Here is a 27495-nt window from a genome sequence, read left to right as displayed (position 1 = left end):
TGGCAAGAAAGGGTATGAAGAGGTGATGCCTGAGCAGGCATCGGAACGAAAGCGCTATTACGGACAGCTGAGAGAAGAGCATTCCAAGCGGGGATCTGTTCCAGCTGTTCTGCCAAAAGTAAGGATCTCCTACTTAAGGTTCAAAATCATATTTCCAACTATCTCCACGTGCATGTTCCAACAGCGGCTCATATGCAACGTGTTTAAAATTTTTCTTCTACTCCAAACCAGTTCCTCTTCTTCATTGCTCTGTTACTGTTATTTGTGTCACTATCTTCCCAATCACCCACACTGAAATCTTGGAGTTGTGTGCACTAAGTCCCCAAGTTGTGACCATTTTCTTCTACAGATGCTCTCCAATCTTTTCTGCCACCTCTGGAGTCCAGACCCTGGATTACTGCAGGGGCCTCCTCACAGCCTCCCTGCCTTCAGCTGCTCCTGCTTCTGCCCATCCTCTGACTGCGGTCAGAGTTATCTTCCTTCACCACTGCTCAGATTTAAGTTAATGCTCTGCTCACAAACTTTCAGAGTCTCTCTCAATAAAGTCTGAAATCCTGAAACCCATGACCCACCCTTCCTTCCAGTCCTATCTGCCCTTGATCCTCCAAAGCCAGCTGTTTGGATTCTTCACCTTTCCAAAGATCTCTCTTCTTCTCCTGTCCTTGTGTCTTGATTCCTGCTGCTTCCTCCTCCTACTGAAATTCAGATGCCTGCTCTCTTATGCAGTCTCTCCATCAGCTGCCCACTCAGCTGTGCTTTCTCTCCCTTTGTTCTATACAATTTTATTTGCACCACTTTTTCCCCTGTACCTTTTCAATTGTAAAAGCAATATAACATTGAAAAGTACTTCAAAAAAATGAAAATGAGAAAACAATCACCCATATTCCCACTTCAACAAGTGAGTTCACATTTGGACATTCTCTTCTAGTCCTTGGCAATATGCACGCATAGTTTTACATAATTGTATTCACAGTAGACATATTACTTTGATTTGTTTTCACTTCTATCCAACGTTTCCCCCATCTTTCTACATAGTCTTTTCAAAGTTGTAGGCGTTTTAAAGAGGTCAGAAAAAAAAATCTTCTAAATGATTACAGCATTTCAAGGTTGTATCTCACAGTTTACTACAATTTATTAAACCATTTTATCACTAGACATTTGGTTGGGTTTTGTTTTTAGCTGTTATAGAAGTTATTTGAAGGAAAGAGGGATGATATATCCTGTCCTCTTTGTATTCCTAGTATTTAGGAAAATACTTCAATCAATACTGATTGGATGGGCCAGGCGCGGTGGCTCACGCCTGTAATCCTAGCACTCTGGGAGGCCAAGGCGGGTGGATCGCTCGAGGTCAGGAGTTCGAGACCAGCCTGAGCAAGAGCGAGACCCGTCTCTACTAAAAATAGAAACAAATTATCTGGCCAACTAAAAATATATATAGAAAAAATTAGCCGGGCATGGTGGCGCATGCCTGTAGTCCCAGCTACTCAGGAGGGTGAGGCAGTAGGATTGGTTAAGCCCAGGAGTTTGAGGTTGCTGTGAGCTAGGCTGATGCCACAGCACTCACTCTAGCCAGGGCAACAAAGTGACACTCTGTCTCAAAAAAAAAAAATATTGATTGGATGGATTGACAAATGAGTAAGTGCACACAATGAACACCTTTAGGCATAACTATTTTTTTCTGTTGATCATTTTCCTAGGATACATTTTCCTGGGATCAATGAGTCAAAGGGCATTAATATTTTTTTGGTATTGCACATTATAGCAGATTGTATTTTCACAAAATGGTCACACCAATATATGTCCCATCCTACATGCCATGATGTGGGACATTCCTCCATTGAGTGGTAGGGTCTGTGTTCCCTCCCTTTGAAACTGGGTAGTTCTTTGTAGCTGCCTTGACTGACAGAATACAGTGGAAGAAACATGGAACTTCTATAGCTAGGTTATAGATAAAAGGCAATATACTTCTGCCTCTCTCTCGTTCTCAGCCACCATATTACAAGGAAGCCCAGGCCATGTGTGGAGGCCAAGTATGGGCGTTCCGCTGATATCCCCAGTTAGGCCCCTAATCAATACCTAATATCAACTGCCAGGAATGTGAATGCACATGCCTTGGGACAATTCAGTCTTCTGGTCCCAGACATTGTGGAACAGAGAGCAGCCATCCCCATTGTGCCCTGTCTGAATTCCTGTCCTATAGAGAGAGATACTAAATGGTTATTGTTATTCTGGGGCAATTTGTGGTGTTGCTGGAATGACTGGAATGCACATGTAGTTCCATGATACATTCCCAAAGGGCTGTACCAGTGTGCAGCGCCACCAGCAGTAAAGGGGTAAGGCAGATTCACCACACCCTCATGAGCACTTTGGCTCATGAGTCTCTGTGGGGGCACTTATCTCTCCAAATCTTATCTCCACTTCTAAACTGTCATCTCAAGGGGTATACATCACTGCATTCCCACTCACAGTTCTCAGCACAGTGCCTTGTTCATAGTAGGCACTTGGGAGTAAATGCCTATATATTTGTTAAAAGTATAGATAACTAGGGTATGTATTTGTCGGATCATCCTGACCAAGAGACACAGCCTATGACTGTGGATTAGACTGAGGCTATCTTGGCTGCCCCATCAGAGGAAACAGACTCCAGAAACACATCCTCTAGTTCAATCAGACACATACTTGGAGAAAACACTTCAGTGTCCCAGGGAATAGGATTATAGTATCCTGTGACTGGGTCAGAGCCTTCCCAGCCCTCGTTATCTTGCATCCACCCCAACACAGCTCTAACGGGGAGGGATTATAAGTTACCATCAATTTTGCATCCTACTGAGAAACTGGCAGATAATGTACCTAGATGGCTCCCCCCACCCCCCAGCTGTTTATACACCTTTTAGCTAGTGAAAAATTTTTCACATAGCCTAACAAAGAGGAGTGCACAGAAATGTCAAGTGGGCCCTTTGGCCTTCCTTTCTGTGAGTTTAGATTCAACCACCTAATTGCCAGCTCCTTGCTTCTTTTCTTCTCTGCCACACTTCTACCCACCAGCCAAAGAGCGCTCCATGGTCTTCAGCATGGAAGGCACACTCTCCAAAAATTCCAGTGCAAAGAAAGAAAAGGGTTTCAGGTGAATTCTACTTAACCCAATAATTAATTCAACAAATATTCACTGAGCAGCTAACACACACCTGCACTCAAAGACCTCAAGAAAGTGAGTCTGATAGAAGCTCCACTGTTTATAGGTGCTCCCCCTATCTGAGAGGCCTTCAGTTTTCCCTGGGTATTTATCTTAGCATTGCCCCACCATTGCACCTGCCAGGATGGGCAAGGCAGCGACAGTGGCAGATCCCTCACCAACACAATCTACCGGGAGGGGGTGCCTGAGGAGGGAGCATGTGAGTGGAAATAGAGATGTGAAGTCAGAATAAGTAGCAACTTTTTTTTTCTTTTCTTTCAATTAGAGACAAGGTCTCGCTGTCACCCAGGCTGGAGTGCAGGGGCACAATCATAGCTCACTGCGGCCTTGAACTCCTGGGCAATCCTCCTGTCCTCAGCCTCCCGAGTAGCTGGGCCTACAGGCGTGCGCCAACACATCCAGCTAATTTTTCTATTGTTTTGTAGAGACAGGGTCTTGCTATGTTGCTCAGGCTGGTCTCTGAACTCCTGGCCTCAAGAGATCCTCCCGCCTTGGCTCCCAAAGTGCTAGGATTATAGGCATAAGGCGCTGTGCCCAGCAAAAAGTAGCAGCTTATTCAGAGAGACAGAGTAAGCAGTTTAAAGATAACTTTCCTGCCTTACACAGAAAAGATATCTAGTGTCTAGTGCCTTATTTGAGAGACACTGTATTCTAGGATATGGATTTACCTCCAAGTTCGATCTAAGGCAGCAGTCCCCAACCTTTTTTTGGCACCAGGGGCCGGTTTCATGGAAAACAATTTTTCCACAGATGGGGTGGTGGGGGGATAGTTTTGGGATGATTGGAGCGCATTACATTTATTGTCCATTTTATTTCTATTATTATTACATTGTAATATATAATGGAATAATTATACAACTTACCATAATGCAGAATCTAATGCCACCACTGATTTGACATGAGGTGGAGCTCAGGCGGTGACCGTAAATACAGATGAAGCTGTGGCCCAGGGGTTGGGGACTGCCAATCTAAGGCACTTGGCTTAAGTGGAGTCTAACCACTACTTTAAGGTAGTTAATTCCAGGAATTTCAAGATGGCATAAAAAAAAAAGTTTAAAGAGCTCATGCAGAACATTCAACTGGAAGCAGAGCATTGTACTTAATTTATTTTTGAGATGGAAGCCATATAACACCTTCTCAAACCACCAGGTTTTGGGGCTGCTGGCTTTAGTTCAGACTCCTTCTGCCAAGTCTCTCTTTCACGAGTTAGCTGGGCTCCTCAGGCTGTCCAGTGGGTGATACTCCTCCACCCCAGGAACACAAGGGCCTTTCTTTGGAGTTGGAGCTCAGTAAGCTGGTGCCTGTATTCTGGGCCAAAACTATCACAGAGCTGCCTGAGTCCAGTCTACACGCCATGTGTTTGAGGAAGAATCATGCCTGGCTGCTGCTCCTGAAAAAACAAGGTTTGCCCCCTACAGAGAGATCACCACCTTCTGACTTTCCTCCTATGGGATGCAGTTCATGAAAGCAGAGTCTGATTCAGGGTTGTTATTTTTTCCTTCTAGTTTAGAAATGGGAAAGGAAGGAGACAGTGTTTTCTTAGTATACCAGAAAGCCCAGCCTTCAGGACACAAGGGTGGTACTGTCTATGACTGAGGAATGGTCAGGTCTGGGCGGAGGGAAGGACACAGGGCCAGAGGGAGCAAAAGACAGATACAGCTGGACTAGCATGGCTGCGAGAGAGAAAGAGAGAGAGAGAGAGAGAGAGAGAGAGAGAGAGAGAGAGAGAGTCAAGGCCATGAGAATCTGTAGCTCAGCATGATTCAAGGATGAGACAGCTGCTTTGGAGTGGCAAAGGGGCCATTTCCTGGTTTTATACTAATTTGTTCTTTTGGAACTTTTTAAAGCCATTTTTTCTTAACCTAAAAGCACTGTCATTCATTATTTTCACTTTTAGCTTCTCAGTTACTTCTGAGGTATGAAGAGTATCTTTATCTTATAATCAGAAATCACAGAGTGAAAGATTAATTGCCCTGCCCTAAGTAGTGGCAGAGCCTCGTCCTCCCATGTCTCAGTCCATTCAGGCCAGCGGCTCTTCTAGCCAGACTGACTTTGGAACATTCACTTTGGTCTGGGGACAGGAAAAGATTTCCTTCTATCTTTAAATTTCATCCCCAGTAGAGCCTGAGACTGTATGCATCTTCAGGGTCATTGCTGTCCTCTGCGGTATACCAGGGCTGTGGCGCTCTTTCCGCCATACACACCCTGCTGTGCTGGACTCTTCTTTCTAACCCCGAGGTGTCACCCTCTGCACAATTCATAACCTGTCCCATCCCAGGTCAGCACAGTTCATTCAGTGTAAAAACGGATTTCTTGACGACTATTCAGGGATCAAATTAGAGACATGGCTCAGAGTCTAACAATCCTGCAGAAAGCCACTGGCATACCCAGTGAGATGCAGAATATAACTGGGGCCCACGCAACACAGGTGCTGATTGTGCACACCCTTCTCATCCTAAGTGGGCAGACAAGGCCCTGCACGGATCCTTCCCACAAGAGCCCAGCCCTCTGCTGCTTATCCTTGAAGACTTTTGCCCCAACCCACAGACCAGGGGCAGCTGTGACTGAAGCCACCCAGACAGATGGCTAGGCCAGCCAGCCTCTCCTGATCCCTCAGTGATCCCTGTAGCATCTGGGACAATGTGCTATGCTCACAGGTGAAGAGGCCTCACCCCCAGGTCACTAAGGAAGACCCCAATGAGTACAAGGAGTTAGTTGCATCATTTTCCTAACACCTTTACTTTTTAAGCAGTTCCTGCTGCAGCTGTCCAGGCCTGGGAATGCTTCCCCCTCCTTAGGCCTAGCCTGACCACAAAAGGAAAGCTAGTGTTCATAGCTGACTCAAAACTGTCTTTTGGAGAAGAGAATGCAAGCCCTTTCCCAAAAGGTAGCTTTAGCCATTGACAATTATTCTTGAATAGAGCACAGCTCAGACTAGTAAAAAACTCAGTTCTGTGTGAGGATGAGACAAGATACAAAGACCTACTGTTAGACTAAAAGTCACTTCTGAATCCATTCATATGGCTGCTGAGTGCCAAAGGAGGGGCACAGATCTAATCACTCTAGGGGAGACATGATTGCCATCTGGCGTGGTCAGGACCAGCTCCAAATAGCAGGTTTAATTAGAGTGAAGTCTCAAGGCAGGGGTAGATGGTAGAATGGGAGTGGGAGGGCATCCCTGGAGGGTGATCAGGATGAGCAGGATGTGGCACACAGAGAGCCCAGCAAGCAGTGAGCAGCCTGTACCGGCTGGAGCCAAGGATTTAGATGCATAAGGCCAGGTTGGGGCCAGATTGTATAGGGCTTTAAATGTCAGGCTAAGGAATTTATCAGGGGAATGAAATGATCAAACAGGTGTTTTAGGAAGATGAATTTGAAGAGAATGTGCAGAATGAATTGGAAAATCTGGAAGCATGGCAACAATTAGGAGGCTGTGAGATTAATTAGGCTGTTGCAGTAGTCCTGTGTGAGCTGGTAAGAGTGTAAATGAGCATAGTGGTGGCAGAAATGGAAAAGGACAGCTGCAAGAGACATTGTTAAGAAAGAATGGATGAGGTTTGCTGCCTGATTGGATTGGGGACCCAGGGAGCTCCAGGCATCAAAGATGACACCAGAGTTTTGAGCGTGGGCAACTGCTAGTACAATGAACAGAAAAAGGGATGTAAGAAGAGGGAGCTGGCTTTAGCAAATGTGAATTGAGTTCCGGACACAGAGAGTTTGCAGGATATCCAAGTGGAAATGTCTGACAGGTACCTGGAAATGTAACACTATAGCTCGAGAGAGACATTATGTTTAGTGATGAATTTGGGAATCAAAGGCAGAAAGGTGATAAACGAAGTTGTGGAATGAATGAGATCTCTAAGGAAAAGCAAATACAGTGCAATACAGGACCAAAGACTGACCTTTGAGGAATGTCCATATTTAAAGGATTTATATTGCAAAGCTAAGTCTTGAAAGCACCACTCTCCACTCTGCATGTCTTCGCTGTTAAAATATCAGCTTAAAGTATTTATTAGTTTGAGAAAGCCAAACAACACAGCATTTTTATGACTCAGTGGGAACTAAATTATAAACACTTACGTATGCCTCTAAAAGAAATGTGGCTTAAGTAAAGGCTGATATTTACAGAGGAAGAAAAGGATAAACGAAACAGTGAATGTAATCTAGAAGACTGGTGGATCTGATCCCATAAGAAGTCAAGCAATGAAAAGAAAAACTTGTGATATATATCCTACAAGTAACATTTGATTAGAGATATTTACTCATTTTAACATATGGACCAAAAAAATTTGCATTATTTGCAGTGTACTGTCTTCCTGAAGGATGAATTCAAACTAATTCACCAAAGTATTTTTAATAAAAAGCTATATTTAAGTACAAACTGGCTCAAGCATTCAGGAAGAAAAGCTACCCAGAGTACAGTAATTAATACTAGACACTAGCATGCAAACAAGACATCTCTTCTTTTTTAGTGTGTACCCCGTCTATTTACATATATATATATTTACTATATATTGTATTTTTTGATAGTAACCTAAAAAATATCCCAGCTTTGAATTTTTGGACTAAATGCTGTCTTAAGTCCTATGAAGAAAAAAAGACCTTTTATCTTATGTATTGTTAAAATTTTTCTCCATAATGCTTTTAATAAAGTATATGCAATTGTACAGTTTAACAGTATAGCAATTGTTATTCCATGACATCTTCAATAACTTTTGAAATAACAGATTTAAATTTTGACATGTTCTAATGTTTAACATGTTTGATATTTTCTTCCCAAAGTATCATAGCAAATATATTTAGCATATACCAAAAGCAGTTAAAAGAGGGGAAGTTCCTTTCCTTTGGACATCAACTTTTAAAAACAGGAACAACTTTTTGAAAAGCAGAATTTATAAATCATACAAAATGGGATGCATATATAACACTGACATGCAATTTTTCAAAAGATACTGGTTTTAGCTGTTCCCAGGTTTGTGCGAGGCGACAAAAGCAGTCTCTAGTATGTCGATCAAGAAAACATATGCAATTGCTGGCTACTACGCATACGTATACAAAATAAAGACGGAGAATCAAGCAAAACTTACAAATTTGTTAACTTCTCACTTTCCAGATATTGTGAGCATATCTAAAAAATTTAAACATAGGATATCACTATGATCTTAAAGGGAACACTAAAAATAACACAATATTATGGAATAGTAGAAACTGAGTTGCTAAAACTGAAACAGTAAACTGTTCTCTTGACATCCTCAGACTCTTAAAACCCAAACAGATGAATTCTACCAGCTAAATTTAATCCAAGAGTTGACTTCTTAAATGCTAACACTGTCAAACTTCTTTTAGTAACATTTTAAAACATACAGGAACTTAAAACATTACTTAGGAGTTAATAAAATTTCTTTAAATATGGACTTTGGGCTGACTTGCAGAACACTGGGGAAATAGATAAAAAAACCAAATTAGTGATTTTGTTTTTAAGTACTTACACTACTAAATAACATGACTGAAAAACATTTTTTCATGGTGGAAGAGTCAGGTGGATGACTCTTCTTTGAGGGTTACAATGAAAAAGGACACACATTTAATTAAGGAGGAATGGCACTGATTTGGGTCAATAAAAACCTGAAGTCAACTGAAATTTCTAAAATGTGATGTAAAATTGAAGATAATATCTCTTGGTGTAGAAGCTACAGGACATTTTCACAAGGAAGTTTCATAATAGCTAATTTTTTGTTAAATCTAAAGAGTTTGTAACATATACATATGTGTATCTTATTTCATAGAAATAAGAAGAGGCAGTGACTCAGAGATGGTTAGATTCAATAACTTCTGGTTCAGTGAAATAGAAGTCCAAATGTTTGGAATTAAATAACCCACTACTCGCCAAAAATCCACAAAATATTCACACCAGATAGACCAAGATTAACTCTCCTATAAAGAGGGGAAAAAAAAAAAAAGTTTTAGTAGAATTTGCTTTCCAAGCATTTTAAGTCTTTTTCCAATAACTGAAACAAGAATCTTTATAAAAGTAATACATCTTTAAATGATGACATTTAATGTGATTCTGTAATGAATTAATTTATACACAGTTTAACAGGTCAATCTAGTAACAGTAATTACTTTCTTAACTGTGCTTAAAACCCAAATTTAGAATAGATTTATGAAGTGTTGAAAATTAATTTTCCAGTAAAGTTCAAAAACTACTATACCAGGTAATAGTGAGCTAATGAAATAATTTTAGCAAGTAAGATTCAAAGAGTCAATTAAATTTAAAAAATGAAGGATACAAAGATGCTAGGCCTCTTAGAGAACTATACCTACTTGACTTGAATTAGGCATTTACAAATTATTAGGGATGCTTTAATGAGTTTGCATATATTAATACATCTTAAACTAAACCATATTGTATATAGCAACAAAAAAACCCTACTTCTCCTCCAGAGACCAATATTTTATATTCAAAATAAACTGTACTCAAAATCTAAGGGAAGGAGAAGAGGGCTATAAGAGAGAGTAATTACCTATCTAACAAAATGAGAAACTGACAATCTCCAAAACTGAAGAATCAAGGGACAGCTGTGTATCTCTATTATTTGGAACTACAAAGACTAACATCAGAAGAAAAAGCTAAAAAAGTTTGAAGTGGTAGCTTTCGGGAAGTGTACAGGGAACTGCTCATTTCTATCATAAACTTTTAGCTCCATATAACTTTTAAAATTATGATAATGTATTAACCTTGATAAAAAATTAAAAAGTTATATTACCAAAAATGCCCTTCAAAATAGGTAATTTCTATCAACAGTATTTTCCATTTCCTCACACCCTAACCAACACTGCAAATAATAAATCTCAATTTGCTAGAAAAAAATGCTGTTTTAATTTTGGATTGTTTACGAGGATAAGCATTTTTCTGTTTATTAGCTGTTTGTATACTTTTCTATGAAAAAGTCTTTCACATCTTTGCCTATTTTTCTATATTTTCCTTTTCTAATTAATTTATGAGTTCTTTGTATATGACTAATATTAGCTGGGTCTGCTACATGTTGCAGTATAATGCTTTATCTCAGTTTAACATTTAAATTTTAACTGTATGGTGTCTTTTGCTAAACATAACATTTAAGTCACCATGCAGTCAATTCTGTCCAGATTTTTCCCCCTTTGGAAGTTAAACTTTCATCTAATTCCAGTAACTGCACAAATACCTGGCACTTGATAATGTATTCGGATCAATCTGCACCTTTATGGTCATGATTTCAAATGGACTATACCTCAGCCACTCACTTACCTCAAGTTACAAGACAGTAGTTTTTAACTATTAGATTTATTTTAAAAAATTAGTCATAGTAAAAAGGTTAATAATTTCAAAGTTTTTCCTCCTGGTTTTTAAAAAAACCCAATAAAGAAAATACTCATTAGTTTTAGTCTAAAATGCTTAATTTTTCATCTATAAGTTGCTCATTAAGAGGAGATAAAGGCTGGGCATGGCGGCTCACGCCTGTAATCCTAGCACTCTGGGAGGCCGAGGCGGGTGGATTGCTCGAGGTCAGGAGTTCGAGACCAGCCTCAGCAAGAGCAAGACCCCCGTCTCTACTATAAATAGAAAGAAATTATCTGGCCAACTAAAAAATATATATAGAAAAAATTATCCGGGCATGGTGGCACATGCCTGTAGTCCCAGCTACTCGGGAGGCTGAGGCAGTAGGATCGCTTAAGCCCAGGAGTTTGAGGTTGCTGTGAGCTAGGCTGACGCCACGGTACTTACTCTAGCCCGGGCAACACAGCGAGACTCCGTCTCAAAAAAAAAAAAAAAAAAAAGGAGATAAGGCCAGGTGCGGTGGCTCACGCCTGTAGTCCTAGCACTCTGGGAGGCCAAGGTGGGCGGATCCCTCGAGGTCAAGAGTTCAAGACCAACCTGAGCAAGAGTGAGACCCCATCTCTACTGAAAATAGAAAGAAATTATATGGACAGCTAAATATATATATATACATAATAAATTAGCCGGGCATGGTGGTGTGTGCCTGTAGTCCCAGCTACTCGGGAGGCTGAGGCAGAAGGATCGCTTAAGCACAGGAGTTTGAGGTTGCTGTGAGCTAGGCTGACGCCTCGGCACTCTAGCCCGGGCAACAGAGCGAGACTCTGTCTCAAAAAAAAACCCCAAAAAACTATATGATAAAAGAAGCTAATAAATGTTTGTGTTTGTTTATAAATTTTTGTTCATGTCTGTTTTAATCTTTGCATCTAATATATTTAAGGACAGAAGCTTTGCTTTCTCTAGAGTAGTGCTGTCCAATAGAAATACAACAGAATCACAAATGCAAGCCACATATATAATTTAAATTTTCTAATAGACACCTAAAAAAGCAAAAAGAAACAGGTGAAATTAATTTTAAGAATATATTTCATTTAACCTGAAAGATCCAAAACAGTATTTTGGTATGTAATCAATATGTAAAATTATTAAGGAGATATTTTACATTTTTTATATGACATCTTTGAAATCTGGTAGATATTTTACTCTTTAGGGAATCTCAATTTGGATTAGTCGCATTTCATATGCTCAATGCCACATGTGGCTGGTGGCTACTGTGCTGGACAGCATAACTGTACAACACAGATAACTTCTAAATTACACAGAAGATACCTAAACAAACCTTGAAAGAGGCATCCATTATCAGAAGAGGAAGTGACCACAGGTCCCTCCTACTCCAAGCCCTTCCCTCTACATTTTGTTAGGCTTAGGTTACTTAGTATGGCAGAGCTGAACCCAGAACCCAGGTCTTCAGACTCCTAGACCCAGCATTACCAGATTTCCTTAGCTTTAGCTGGGGCCTACTTACTTCAAACATTATCTGATACACTAAAATTTCATCAAAATGTCTAGACACCATTTTGAATTTGTTGGAATATGTGAGCTTCATTACTAAGTATGTAAACCATTTCAACTGATTTTTTTTCCATCCTAGTTAACAACATTATGGAATGGGTACCAACTCTGTCTCACTCAAGTATAAACATTTTGCAGAATGCTTTGTGTCTGAAATGGAATGGCTTGAAAAAAGCCAATCATGTGGTCTATTTGCCTTTTACCAACAGGGAAATGGAGGTTCTGAGAAGTTGATGGACTTGCCCAAGACAGCTGAGCTAGTTAGAGCCAAGTTATTTTAGTACTACAAGCCGTATCTATTGTTGTTCAGTCTATAAATCTTTTCAGTTATATGCTGCCGCCTTCTGCAGAACCTTAACATAATATCAGTTAACAAATTAAGTACTTTGTTTTTAAAGCATAAATACCTACCCAAGCATTCCTGACTCTTTGGTCTTTATGATGTAGAGAAACATTAACAATGTATGAAACATATTATTCCTGCCCTAGAACAAAGACAAAAAGATAAGATTTAAACCAAACCAAAAAGACTCAATCTGACAGGTATAATGCATGCAGATCCTATTAATTAACATTCTACTAAATCATAACTCCATGTAATTCAGACATTCATTCATTCACTCAACAAGTGTCTATGGCCTATACTTTGTGCTAGGAAGTGGGAATGCTATGGTGAATAAAACAGAAAGGATACATGTAATCAAGGAGCTTAATGGCTAGTCACAAAGGCAGACAGTAAACTAAGAATCACGATAAAGTATGAAGAATGCTGTGAGAAGAGGAGTGGGGCCATTGGAACATATGAAGGCACAGCATCTAAGCTAGACTGGTGAGGCAGGGAACATCTTCCTGAGGGAAAGATTTTTAAGTTGAGACCAGAAAGATTAGTCTGGAAGAGAGTTATTTTGAGGTTGGTATCCCTGTACACTACACATAAAAAATGCTCTATCCCCAAAACTGAAAGCATAAACAAGACTGTTGGGATTAAAAAAGCTTTTAGCCATACTTCAAAATAACATTACAGTACACCTTATTATATAAGTAACATGTTAAATATAAATTTATTTTATCTACAAGGGACTACTTGGCAGTGTTTCACTAGCTCTAAAATCAAACTAACATATAATTGTTGGTCTGTGAAAACAGCTCCTAGTTTGTATTTTCAATTTACTGATTAACTTTTACCTGTTTACTCTGACTTAGCATGTTTTCATTCAAGAATTTGAGAATAAATAGAAAAAACTAGCCAGGTATAGTAGCACGTTCCTGTAGTCCCAGCTACTCAGGAGGCTGAGGCAGGAGCATTGCTTAAGCCCAGGAGTTTGAGGTTGCAGTGAGCTAGTGAGCTATGATGACAGCACTGCACTCTAGCCTGGGCAACAGAGTGAGACTCTGTCTCCAAAAACAAACAAACAAACAAACAAAATCTGAGAATGTAATTTTAAAAGTGTTTCTTTAAAAAAAAGGACTGGTATGAATACTAACAGAACTTCAACAGCCAAAAATACTTACATACTTAAAAAGATAAATATTAAATTTGAAAGAAATGAAATTAATATCTCCTCTCGAAAATCTGATAGAGAACAAAATTATAATTACAGCCAATGTAAAACTTCTCAGTAACAATACTAGTAACAAAAATAACTGCAAAGGTCATTAACAGAACTGACGTTTGTAATCAAGAGTAAAATACCTGGATGGAAGTATAAACTGGTATAATAATCTTTTTAATAAAGTAATTGCTATTACATATTTTTAAGAACCTTAAAAATATTCTGTGACCTAGAATTCTACTTTTAGAACTCTAGACTAAAGAAATGATCCAAAATGCAGATAGCTAAATGCATGAATATCCAAAACGTCTAATATTAGGGGAAGAGTTGAATATATTATGTTATAATCTCGCTTTTTTTTCAAGAGACAGAGTCTCACTCTGTTGTCCAGGCTGGGATGCAGTGGTGTGATCATGGCTCACTGCAGCCTTTGAACTCCTGGACTCAAGTGATCCTCCTGCCTCAGCCTTCTGAGTAGCTGGAGTTACAGGTGTTCACCACTATGCCCAGCTATGTTATAACCTTAAAAGGAAGATTTTTATAGCCATTAGAAAATATTTTTATAAAGATTATTAATAGTATGGAAAATTATGTATAAAGTTAATTTTTAAATGCAAGAGATAAAACTACATGAATACAATTTTAACTCATAAAAAATACAGAGAAAGACCAAAATGAAATTTACCAAAAGCCAATATGCCAAAATATTAACAATGGCTGTCTTGGAGTAACAAAATGAGTGATTTTTCCTTATACTTTCCCAAATTAAGTACATATTACTTATTTTTAATTTTTTTTTTCTTGAGATAGAGTCTCACTCTGTTGCCCAGGCTAGAGTGCCATGGCGTCAGCCTAGCTCACAGCAACCTCAAACTCCTGGGCTCAAGCAATCCTATTGCCTCAGACTCCTGAGTAGCTGGGACTACAGGCATGCGCCACCATGCCCGGCTAATTTTTCCTACATATTTTTAGTTGTCCAGCTAATTTCTTTTTTTTTTTTAGTAGAGACGGGGTCTCACTCTTGCTGAGGCTGGTCTCGAACTCCTGAGCTCAAACGATCTGCCCGCCTCGGCCTCTCAACGTGCTAGGATTACAGGCGTGAGCCACCGTGCCCGGCCCATATTACTTTTATAGTTAAAAAAAATATATATATAAGAAACACATTTCCCCTAACTTAAAAAGTTGCCTACCTATTCCATAAATAGGAGATTATAATTTTAAAAACATTATCAAAGCAAGTCATCTATGACATTCTCTAACTTATATATATAAAAATACCTTTGGAAGATTGTAGACATGACGCTGGTATATCAGCTCATAATGGGGAGGGTTGATAGCACTCTGATAAATGCAAAAAACATTCTCATTTGTAATATCTGTAAAGGAAATATGTTACATTAAAAAACCAAACCACCAGAGATATTTCACGTGAAAATCTTAACACATTCTTTTAGGAGAGGTTTATACCTGGTTTATTTGGTGTCTGAACAAAGTGCTGAGAAGTAAATGTTTTTCCGTCGGGGTACTTAGGATGTGGAGGTAATCTGGAATCAAGGTAGGTGCAAAATACATGCATGATGATCTGAAGATGAGGAAATAATTTTTCAAAGTCAGCATGAAAATCTAGCATGGATATAGACCTTTAAAAACATCTGTATTTGTAATTACCCCACTTTAAAAATTTTTCCCTAAATAAAGAATTGGCAAAAACGCTTTCAAGTGGGTCTAAGATAAAACCTATAGAATGAAAAGATAAAAACACATAATTCAGGTAACATGCCTATTCTTTTAATACAAAAACTCTTTCCTATGAAGATAAAGAATTCACCAATAGGATCTTTTCCTCTCTTAAATCATAAATGAATTCAGTGTGTGTAAAAACATGAGTCTAGGCCAGGTGCAGTGGCTCACGCCTATAATCCTAGCACTCTGCGAGGCCGAGGCGGGTGGATCATTTGAGCTCAGGAGTTCGAGACCAGCCTGAGCAAGAGCGAGATCCCCGTCTCTACTAAAAATAGAAAGAAATTAGCCAAACAATGAAAATATATACAAAAAATTAGCCGGGCACGGTGGTACATGACTGTAGTCCCAGCTACTGGGGAGGCTGAGGCAGAAGGATCACTTGAGCCCAGGAGTTTGAGGTTGCTGTGAGCTAGGCTGACGCCATGGCACTCTAGCCCGGGGAACAGAGTGAGACTTGGTCTCAAAAAAAAATAAAAAAAGACATCAATCTAGGCTTTATTCAAATAATCTACTCAAAATTTAAAATAGAAAAATATATTTGCCATCAAATCAGTCTATATTTTGATGGAAAGATTTCCTTTTCAAACTAAAAAAGTTTAAATACTGCAGCCTACAAAGTTACCATTATCTATGTGTGTGTTGGGGGGTGGTGAGGCTTAAATGCCAGACTACTATTCCCAAAATATTTGATCTTCATTTCTAGATTTTCATAACAATACTAAAAAAGGACATTCCCAGCTTTATGTTAAGTGGCTCATTCACATCCATACAATTAACAGCAAAACCAAGCTAAAACACACATACATTCAATTCTTAGTTTCAATAGAAACATTTAAAACTTAATTTCTCCCATAACAGTCACTATAAAAAGAAAATAAAGAACATGACTTTGAAAAACTCTTAAGCATGCAAAAACCTTTAAACTGTTTGATCTCATAAATCCAATTCTAGGACTCTTTCTTAAAGTGATAATTTCAAATAAGAAAGAAATGTGCATCATGACCTTGCTTGCCACATCGTTTAAGATGGGAAAACAAATAAAAACCCCTTCCCTGTCACAAGTTTCTCCAACTTTTAGGTCCAATATAAGAGAATAGTTAAATGACAGTGTATAATAATGAAAAAAATACTTAAAAATTACAAAAGTGAAAAAAAAAAGAATATATAATTTTATATACAGAATAATTAAAACTATGATAAAAACATTGAAAAATAGCACCACCTAAGGAAAAAAAATACACAAAAACGTTAACAGTGATTGGGTTAAAATGCTGTTACTATTATAATTTATTATTTCTATCTTATTTTCTAAATTCTTTTTTTTTTTTTGAGACAGTCTTTCTCTGTCCCCCAGGTAGAGTGCAGTGACATCATCATAACTCACTGCAACCTTAAATTCCTGGCCTTAAGCGATCCTCCTGCCTCAGCTTCCTGAGTAGCTGGGACTACAGGCGCACATCACCATGCCCAACTAATTTTTTCTATTTTTGGTAGAGACAGTGTCTCACTCTTGCTCAGGCTGGTCTCGACCCCCTAATCTCAAGCAATGCTCCCACCTCAGCCTCCTAGACTGCTAGGATTATAGGTGTGAGCCACCATGCCACCATGCCACCCTGCAGTGCCTGGCCTTAATGCTCACTTTTATAATGAATAAACAAAAACACATAAATCTAATAACAAAAACATTAAACTAAAAAAACAAAATCAATCTAGGCACTTACAGCAGAATCAGTGGGCAGGTCTGTGTCCCACTTTCGTCCTTTGAAGTCTCCACCTCTGTTCCATCGAAATGAGCTCATACAACCTCCTTGAGAAAGTTCTGTGGCAATAAAGGTGAAATTTTAAAAAGCTAAGAATATGCAAAAAAGAAAAAAAGGCTACATGATTACAGTAAGGGAAGCACATATTAAAAACCTGATCAAAACACCTAAACCTAAAGAAATTCAAGATATAAAAGTTCAAGTTAAACAGCACAAAGAAAGAAATGAGATAAACCCAAAATGTGGGATAAGACTACTATTCTGAGTTCTTAAAAACAGTCACTGGACAATTAAGAAATTTGAATATGGACAGTATATTTGATGGTATTATGGAATTATTCTTAATGTTTAAGGTGTGATAATTGCATTGTGGTTATGTAGGAGAATGTTCTTATTTTTAGGAAAACGTATGCTGAAAGTAATGATGTCTGCAAGGTATTAATACTTTCAAATAGTATAGAAAAAAAGTATGTGTGTGCGTGTATATGCAGAGAGAATCAAATATGGCAAAATGTTGCTATTCAATCTAGAACACAGTACAGTGTCCACTGTATTCTTTTAAACTTTTTTGTATATTTCATATACTACTTCATATATTCTTTGTGTATAATGTGTATACAAGAGAGACACATACATACATTATTTTTAGATGTACAGATACTGTTGTTTATGAGGCACCTTGACAAAAAAATTCAAACCTCAATTTACAGGAAATAGAACAGAGGTTATGTAAAACTACACCATGGGGATGGATTCACCAAAACCCACACCATAAAAAATTCTATAGACAAACAATCCAGTTCTTATGACAAGTTGCAAAGGAAAAAAACGGGATGGACAGGAAGCCTATAGCTTAAAAGAAACTTAACCAATTGCAACGTGTGAGAATATCTGAATAGTGATTCAAACAAATACTAAAAAAATTACATATTTTATGAGATAGCTGGTAATTTGAACATAGGCTGGATATTTTATAATATAAAGAATATTTGGTATAATTATATTGTGGTTATATACGGTTGTATTAGAGTTTTTAAAAAGTTACCTTTCAGAGATACACAAGGAAATATTTACAGATGAACTGGCAACGATATATATGTTTTGCTTTAAATAATACAGGAAGGCAGTAGATAGGGTATGGATAGGGCAGGGTTTGTCCAGGAACTAATGGGTGCTGGAGGTGGGTGATGTGTACAAGAAGGTTGTGTATATACTATTTTGTCTAGTTTTGTATATGTTTGAAATTCTCCTTACATAAAAAGTCTTTTAAGTCACAGAAAATGCTAAGGAGGAGCACCATACATTTTCAAATTAAGATTTATAATAAATTTGAATACTGTATCTAAAACTTGTTTTAGTGATGAGAACATTTTACAAAATTTTTCTGAATTTTAAAAAATTCTAACTTTATGAATTGTCCCCTAAGTAAGGCAGCATAAAGAGAATGTGTAGGAATGTCAAGAAGGATAACTTTCCCGACTCTCAAGTCAGCCTCCCCAGAAGATCATATCTCCCTTCAAATAAGAATATATAACAAATACAAGGAAGTAACATATTAAATAGGAATTATAAAAATTAAGAGAAATAAGGATCAGCATGCTGAAATTATAAAGAATGTCACAGTGGCATCCATTCTTGGCACTCTAAGAGTAGAAAATGAGTGAAATATTCACTTGAGCCCATTTGGCTCATATTAAGCTTCCTATACAAAATTAAATTAATTAACATATTCTTGGCTAATGTTACTTGATAATTCTTAGCACATAAAATATAACACCCAAAAGCTGTTCAAGTATAAGACTTAATTAAGTGATAATGAGATATATGTTTATAAAATATAAGGTCATAGTTATGATTTTAATTGAAAAAATTTTTTTTCTTAACCTTTATTTATAAAATCCCAAGGAAGTGAAAAGGCTCTTGTTTTTTTCTCTTCAAACCAACAGTTACCTTTGATCCTTTCAAACAAGTATTCCTGATTTGGTGTAAGGTCTAGATACTGCACGATTGTATTCAGAGTCGGAATGAGAGGGGCTTTGACCAGGGCAGCTTGTTTCAAGCTAGTAATACTAGCCTCTGTTAAAAATAAAACACAAGAGATTATCCTTCATGTGGGTCTCCAAAAGAATGTAAAATGCTCTTCCTCTTGTGTTCATATAGCTGGCTCCTCATGGCACTTACACAAGTTAGTGATGTTTTCCCTGACTACCCTATCCTAGAGTCCCTAAACATTAATAACACCTTCCTGTGATTTTTTTTCTCCTTAGCTCTAACCACTATCCAATGTACTTCCTTTATCTTGTTTATTGTTTGTCTCATCCACTAGAATGAAAGCTTAACGAGGGCAAGGATTGTGGTCATTTTGCTCACTGCTGTATCCCTAACGCCTACAACAGCTACAACAGTACCTAGCACAGAGTAGGCACTCAAAAGATGTGGAAGGAATAAACGAAAGCAACGATAGTTTATCTTAATTTGCATTATCTGCTTACCTAACATTTATCCTTCCAGACAAGGTAGCCAGATTTATACCCCCGCTTCCCCACATACCCCTAAAAATTCAGCCAAATCCATTTTGGCAAATCTATAAACAACTAATGTACAGAATTTTTTATAGGATATATATAAAAAGATACATGATAGCTTTCAAAATAGGGTGAATTAGAAGTTGCTCATTGTGCCAGGATAAGCAGAAACTTTTTTTTATTATTTATTTATTTTTTTAAGACTGGTCAAGCGGAGCAGTGGGAGTGGAGAAGGAACAAAGGAATCTGTAACTAGTTGTGATCAACTAGTTAAAAAAAAAAAACCACCTAAATTCTAGACAATAAAGACTGTTTACATACAATGTATCACATATATAAAAAAAGAAATACAATCTAGCCATAAAAATAATGCTACAGAATATTTAACAAAATGGAAAAGGTGGGGGAAGCAAAGCAGGCAACAAAACAATATGATCTCAATTTAATTAAAAATATACACATATATTATATGTCCATATTTCCTCAATTCCTAAATATATACTTTTCACACTTCTTAAGTTACGGTATAACTTATAATTGATACACAACCATACATCACTTAACAATAGAGATATGTTCTAAGAAATGTGTGGTTGGGGCGATTTTGTCATTATGCGAACATCATAGAGTATACTTACATAAACCTAGATAGTACAGCCTATTTGCTCCTAGGCTACAAACCTGTATAGCAGGTTACTGTACTGAATACTGTAGGCAATTGTAATACAAAGGTAAATATTTGTGTATCTAAACACATCTAAATATGGGAAAGGTATTGTAAAAATATGACACAAAAGATAAAAAATGGTACAGCTATACAGGGCACTTACTATGAATGGAGCTTGTTAGACTGGAATTTGCTCTACGTGAGTCAGTGAGTGAGTAGTCAGTGAATGTGAAGGCCTACAAGGCTTTATAACATCTCCATTGCTGTACACTAATATAGACTTTATAAACACTGGACACTTAGGCTACACTAAATTTATTTAAAATATTTTTATTTCTTCAATAATAAATTAACCTTAGCTTACTGTAACTTTTTTACTTTATAAACTTTTAAATTTTTTTAACTTTTTGAATCCTTTGTAATAACACTTAGCTTAAAACACATTGTACAGCTGTACAAAAATACTTCCTTTCTTTATATCCTCATTCTATAAGCTTTTCTATTTTAAACATTTTTTGTTTTATTTTTAAATTTTTTAAACCTTGTTTTGTCAAAAATTAAGACACAAACACACAAATTATTAGCCCAGGTCTACATAGGGTCAGTATCATCAATATCACTGTCTTCCCCTGCCCTATGTTGTCCCACTAGAAAAGTCTTCAGGGGCAGTAACACACATGGAGCTGTTATCTCCTGTGATAACAATGCTTTCTTCTGGAATACCTTCTGAAGGACCTGCATGAGGCTGCTTTACAGTTAACTTTTTTCTTTAAATAAGTAGAAGGACTACACTCTAAAATAATAATAAATAGTAAATACATAAACCAGTAACACAGTTGTTTATTATCTAGCATTGTGCCCTGTACATATTGTACATGTTATACTTTTATGACTGGCAGTGCAGTAGGTTTACATCAGTATCACCATAAACACATGAGTAATGTGTTGCTCTATACTGTTACCATAGCTACTATGTCACTAGGAGATAGGAATTTTTCTGCTCCATTATAATCTTATGAGACCACCATCATATACCTGGTCTGTTGTTGACCAAAAAGCATCATTATGAAGCACACGACTGTATATAATGTCACAGCATTTTCTCCAAAAATAGTAATTTTTACAACTTTCCAAATTTTCTACAATGAACATGTATTACTTCTGTAGTCATAAAACAAAGCAATGTTGTTATTTTTAAAAAAGCACATCTCTGTGGTAAAATGTATTGAAAGATATAATTTTTTTAATTAAAAGTTTTTATAGAGATGAGGGTCTCGCTATGTTGCTCAGGCTGGTCTCGAACTCTTGGCCTGAAGCAATTCTGCCTCAGCCTCCCAAAGTGCTGGGATTACAGGCATGAGCCACCACACCCAGCCTGAAAGATACATATACATATATATATATATTTATATTTATTTATTTTTCTTTTGAGACAAGGTCTCACTTTGTTACCCAGGCTCGAGTGCAATGGTGTCAGCTTACTGCAACCTTAAATTCCTGGGCTCAAGCAAGTCTCCTGAGTAGCTGAGACTACAGACATGTGACCCTATACCTGGCTATATTTTTGTTTTTAATTTTTTGTAGAGACAGGGGTCTTGCTATGTTGCTCAGGATAGTCTCGAACTCCTGGCCTCAAGTGATCTCCTGCCTCGGCCTCCCAAAGTGCTAGGACTATAGGCATGAGCCACCACGCCTGTCTGGAAGATTATATGTTTTTATATCTCATATAGAAAGCTCGGAAAGGAGAAGCACAGGTTTAAATGACATTACCTAGACCTAGAAAGTACCCGTTCTGGCTTTGGAGCCAGAGAATTCTGGTCTCCAATCACTGGTCTGTACACTGGGCAAGTTACTTAGCCTCTCTGAGTTTCAGCAGCCTCATCCATAAAATGGGGCAATAACAGCCAGCTTTCAAGGTTAATGTCAGCATTATGTTAATTATATATGAGACATTTGGATACTCAATAAAGACACATTAGGAATGCACATTTCTATTCTTAGCCCAGAGAATAAAGATTAACAAACATACCCAAAGTAAACGGAAAGTGCTAACATGCAATCCAAAGCACTTAACATATTTCAAAGAGAAATTTATTCTCTAGAAGGAGCTGGTTAACTAAAATATTCCTTGTTTTCAAAACTAATTACTTGACACTAAATAAGTTGCAGTATATACATATTTTAGGCAAATTACGTTACATGGTACCTTCAGTTTTATTTTTAGCAGGTAACAGTTGAAAATAGGCGATTTAAAATTACTATTATTACACATTCTTTATGCTGTATACAACTTTGTAATTAATGTTCGACAAGGGTCTTGGTCTTTTATCTATAACATATGAAGAACATCTACCACTCAATAATAAAAAAGACAAATACCCCAATTTAAAAATGGTTTAAACTGAAAAGACATTTCTCTTAAGAAGATATAAAAATGGCCAATACAGGAGTTCGAGACCAGTCTGGGCAACAAGCAAGACCCCTGCCTCTGCAAAAGTTAATAATTAAAAAAATCAGCCAGATGTGGTGGCACATGCCTGAAGTCCTAGCTACTTGGGAGGCTGAGGCAGGAGGATCCCTTGAGCCCAGAAGCGTGAGGTTACAATGAGCTACAATCATGGAACTGGACTGCAGTCTGGATGGTGGAGCAAGACCCTGTTTCCAAAAAAAAAAACGGAGAGGGGCAATAAACACATGAAAAGATGTTCAATATCACTAGCCATCAAGGAAATGTAAATTGAAACCACAATGAGATATTATTTTTCACCTACTAAGATGACAGTAAGACATATAATGCAGGTGCTGGTGAGAATATAGAGAAAATAGAACCCTCATACACCACTGGTGGGACTACAAAATGGTGCAGCTGCTTCAGAAAAGAGCCTGGCAATTCCTCAAAAGGTTAAACAGAGAGGTACCATATGGCTCAGCAATTCCACTCCTAGGTATATATCCAAGAGGAAGGAAAACATATATCCACATAAACAGCTGTACATGATTGTTCACAGCATCACATCAGTATTCACAGTAGCCCCAAAAGTGAACAACCCAAATGCTAATCAACCAGTAAATGGATAAGGAAAACATGGTAGGTAGATCTATGTTGAATATAATTCAGTAATAAAAAAAAATGAAGTACTATTAAATGCTACAACACATGTGAACTTTGAAAACATTAAGTGAAAAAAGGCAGCACAAAGGACCACATACTGTGTGATTCCATTTATATGAAATATCCAGAACAGGCCTATCCGCAGAGAAAAAATAGACTGATAACTGCCTAAGGCTGGGGGAACACATGAGATGGGGGGTGACTGCTAAAGGGTATGGGTCTTTTTTTGAGGGGGGGTGATAAAATGTTCTGAAATTGATTGTGGTGCTGGCTGCACAACCCAAACCTTTGGACTGTATACTTAAATGAATAAATTGTATGGTAGGTAAATTACATCTCAAAGCTGTTATACTTAAGAAAAAACTATACTACAGACATTCTGGTTTTTATCTTTACCTCAAGATAACCAAAAAAGTTGTGAAACAGCCCATTACAAGAAGAAATTTTCTACTTGGCAGATTTATTGACAGTAAATCAAATGTTGGGTTCCATTTTCACATACCTCCTATTTGTAGCTCTGGACAGCCCATTCGTCTCATCTGTGTGCTGACAGACTCAATCTCTTGCACAAGTGGCACTAATATTGTCTCATTGATCCACTAGGAAGAAATGAGGTATAGACTTTAAATATATATAATTCCAAAGTATTTCTCAAATAATTATTTTCTTTTATACAAGCAACTCTAAGAATTTTTTTACTTTTACTTGAATATTAAGAGTCATAAAGTACAGTGAAAGAGAATGAAAGTAGCAGCTACCTAAAGTCAAGAGTTAAGTAAATATGCTATTGGAGTGTAAACTAATTAAGTTATATTCTTAAATGACATGTCTGTATTTTTCTGAAGAAAATATAAAACTTAGCTATATGTTAAATTTTTATTCAAATTTTTTTCTATGATTATTATACTCAGCTAAAAGGATAATCTTCAGTTTATATTTCCAGGGTAATTACTCACACATTTATTAACATAGTATTTGTATTGGTTTGTGATAAGTAAGACAGTTTTTCAAACTCTGTAACTGATTAACTCTCAGCAGGCTCACCTAGTTCCTTAACCATAGATATTTATCATATTCGAAATTGGTTTGTAAATATTACAATGTTATTTTAGGACTAAAATTTCAAATTCCTTTTCCATGGCTAAGATCAAACTAATTCTGGGATATGAAAAGACTGTCTAAGCAAACTCCTTGTCTGGTTTGTGTGTTATTGTTTTGTGTGTGTGTCTGTAGCAACTTCAGTCACCACTTCTGTTTTATGCTTTTGTTTAACCACAAAATGAAAGGCTCAAAAAATGTTTCAGATGAAAAACAAGTCCACAATTCCTTATAAACAATTTTGAATTTAAAACTTCTGAAAATAAAGGTTTTTTGTAATCCATTTAGCAAGCAAAATTTGATATATTGGTAAGACTTGAACTGACTTCACATGAAGCTATTTATAGATTTTATTGCACTTAATATGAATATTCATATGCTTTGTTACGGAAATATTAACGTAGTCTATTACTGGGTACTAACTAGACTTTGCTAGTGGTGTTACAAAATATATGGTACAGGTATACACATACTGCTTTTTTAAAAAATCCAAAAAAACTCGAATTTCAGAACATGGTAGCCTAAAGAACTCAGATGAAGAATGTTTGTATTTTTCTCTGGGGCTATACTCCTGACCAAGCTTTTTTATTTTAAATATATTAACATTTTTAGACTAGCCTATAACTGAAACTACAACAGATTACAGTTCCAGAACATCATTTCACTCATTCATTCTTCCAACATTTATTACATGCATCCTACTTGCCAACCACTCTTTGGCTGCAACAAAACTATTTAAGGTATCCAGGAGAGAGATCTAGGCCTTACCCCCAGAAATTCTAACTGAGTAGGTCTGGGGTTGGGCTCAGGAATTTTTATTTTTAAAATGCTGTCTAGGTTTCTGTTTCAAGAAAGCAGGCTACCATTTTTACCCGCCCCCCATACCCTATGTAAATGATAGTAAAAGAATAAAAATAAGCACAAGTGATTTCAACATAGTTCTAGAAGATGCAGAGTGGCTAGATGAGTGTTGAGGGATGTAAACAGTAGAAGCAGCAGGGTTTATAGAACGTAAGCGGAGCTACCTGCAGTGGAGAAGGGAGCCAATCAGCCGAACAGACCTGAGGACACGTTGTATTACAGAGATTGGCATAAAGAGGTAGAATTAGAAACAAAGGAACTAACCAACTTTGTATATGGAAAAGTTGACCTCCGGGTCAATGATTAGAGGGTTCTTCTCTAGAAAAACTGAAATTATATATACTCTGAAGTAGCTTCAAACATATATTGTCTTATTTGTCTAACTTTTAAGTTTTCTGAGGGCAAGGACCCCATTTTTGTTTCCTTCACAATTCTAGGTACATGATCTGACAGAAAAGCTCTTTGGAAAATAAAATTGAAAAGTTGGAAAAGGGAAGATCTTAACTAAACATATTCTTCCTTTACCTTCTCAAAATACATTGATTTACTAAAAATGGAGGGGGGAAATCCCATGAAAATGGACACTGTAAGGTACATGTCATGTTTATCCCTATAAATGTACCATTCACGCTGCACTTTTAATAATAATTAATTCTAATATTCTATTTAATAATTAACAAATCTAACTGATATTCTAATAACATGCTTTGCATACTGAGGCACTAATTGTCCAAATAATGTCAGAACTTACATTTCTAAACTTAGCTGTCCATGAATCCATATGATCAAGAAGTTGTCTGTTCATAGTCACTCTTGCCCAAACCTATTAAAAATACATCGTGTATAAAATGAACAATCAGTGAGGAAAAATCCTGCCAAAGCATCATTCCTCCCCTTACCCTAAAAAAATATGATGAACTTTGAAAAAAATCTTCACAAATATCCATATTCATCTGTTAATATTTAATAATTTTATTACCCACTTAAAGTTGCTGTTCATGCACAGATATATCTTTAAAATTTTCTCATATTAGTATGTTTAAAGAATGTTTTTATTGCTTCTAAGAACAAAATTAAAATCCTATATTTGGTATTACAGTGATGGAGTTATAGACTGACAAATGTTCTAATCCAAATGTATTTTACAAGCAAGAGTCTTGTATATGTTAAGTATAACTAGATACCTGAGAGCCTTTTGATAATGCTTATAGAAAGATGTTTTAGGTGGGGCACTAATGTCAACTATGTGATGCAAAGTAAAATGTACAGCATAATTTAGTTTTAGGTACACAACGTAAGAGAGGAGAGTTTCCAGTGTTTAATGTGTGTCAAATTTACATATCTATACAGAAAAAGTGAAGATTACAGAAAAATGTCCCCAAAGTTGAAGATTTTCTAACAATCTATAAATCATAAATATTAAATTATATTTATTTTCCATTTACCTCTTCTGCAGCTTGTTTAGAACTGAGATCGGCTTCATCTTTGTTAGCACATGGGGCCTGAGACCTACAGGCAAGCTGATACTGAAACTTCTTTAGAGTTTGTGCATAATCCCCCATAGAACGACTGTAGTTCCAAAAAGTAGGACTGCTGGAAGGAGAGGTAGAATCTGGGCTCCCTGCAAGTATTAATTTAAACAGTGTAAGTCGGTTGCAGTAATTTTTACATCTAGAGTTACATGAATAGTGGGTATCTATTAATAGGTACTCAGGCAATGGCAGTAAAGGAATCAGAAGGCAAACACCCAAGGAGCTTCTCTCCTACCTCCTCCTCAACATAATTTTCTCTTTAAAAAACATCGACAGCTTGTATTAAAAATTAAAAGGAACATTTTCTGAGCAGTATCAATTTAAGAACCCTAAGAACAATACGTAGTTGAAAGTGTTTATTTTTATTGTAAAATTAAACTTGTTTCATTCTCTAAGACATCTAAAGCATTCAGTAGTAAACAAACAAAAGACAAATTTCTTCAGGAAATAAATAGGCTAAGCAAGTTCCTTGCTTGAATTTTTAGAAGCTCCTCCTAAATGGGATAACCACAGCGTCCTATTCTAGACTACTCTCTTGAGCTATAGGCTAAATTTACTCATCCC

General features: G+C 37.0%; 1 protein-coding gene across 4 annotated transcripts in view; it reads right to left on the bottom strand.

Annotated features, from left to right (window-relative positions):
- The window catches only part of TMEM209 (transmembrane protein 209), a 40689-nt gene that overhangs the window by 239 nt on the left and 12955 nt on the right, over nt 1-27495 (bottom strand). For 2 of the 4 annotated variants that reach the window (XM_045565499.1, XM_045565498.1), the window contains exons 7-15: nt 26845-27020; nt 26151-26222; nt 23943-24039; nt 19087-19212; nt 17098-17195; nt 15101-15215; nt 14912-15009; nt 12492-12565; nt 7810-9127 (exon numbers count right to left, since the gene is read on the bottom strand). In XM_045565499.1, coding sequence (XP_045421455.1) covers nt 9073-9127; nt 12492-12565; nt 14912-15009; nt 15101-15215; nt 17098-17195; nt 19087-19212; nt 23943-24039; nt 26151-26222; nt 26845-27020 — 911 coding nt within the window. In that variant the 3' untranslated portion in view covers nt 7810-9072. Of the gene's footprint in view, nt 1-7809; nt 9128-12491; nt 12566-14911; nt 15010-15100; nt 15216-17097; nt 17196-19086; nt 19213-23942; nt 24040-26150; nt 26223-26844; nt 27021-27495 lie in introns of those variants that run through there. The other 2 variants (XM_045565500.1, XM_045565501.1) reach the window with 2 other exon arrangements.

The sequence above is a fragment of the Lemur catta genome, chromosome 11, assembly GCF_020740605.2.
Source record: "Lemur catta isolate mLemCat1 chromosome 11, mLemCat1.pri, whole genome shotgun sequence".
In the NCBI taxonomy this organism is placed as follows: Eukaryota; Metazoa; Chordata; class Mammalia; order Primates; family Lemuridae; genus Lemur; species Lemur catta.
Note: the sequence above shows the minus strand (reverse complement) of the source record. Positions and strands in the feature narration are given on the sequence as shown.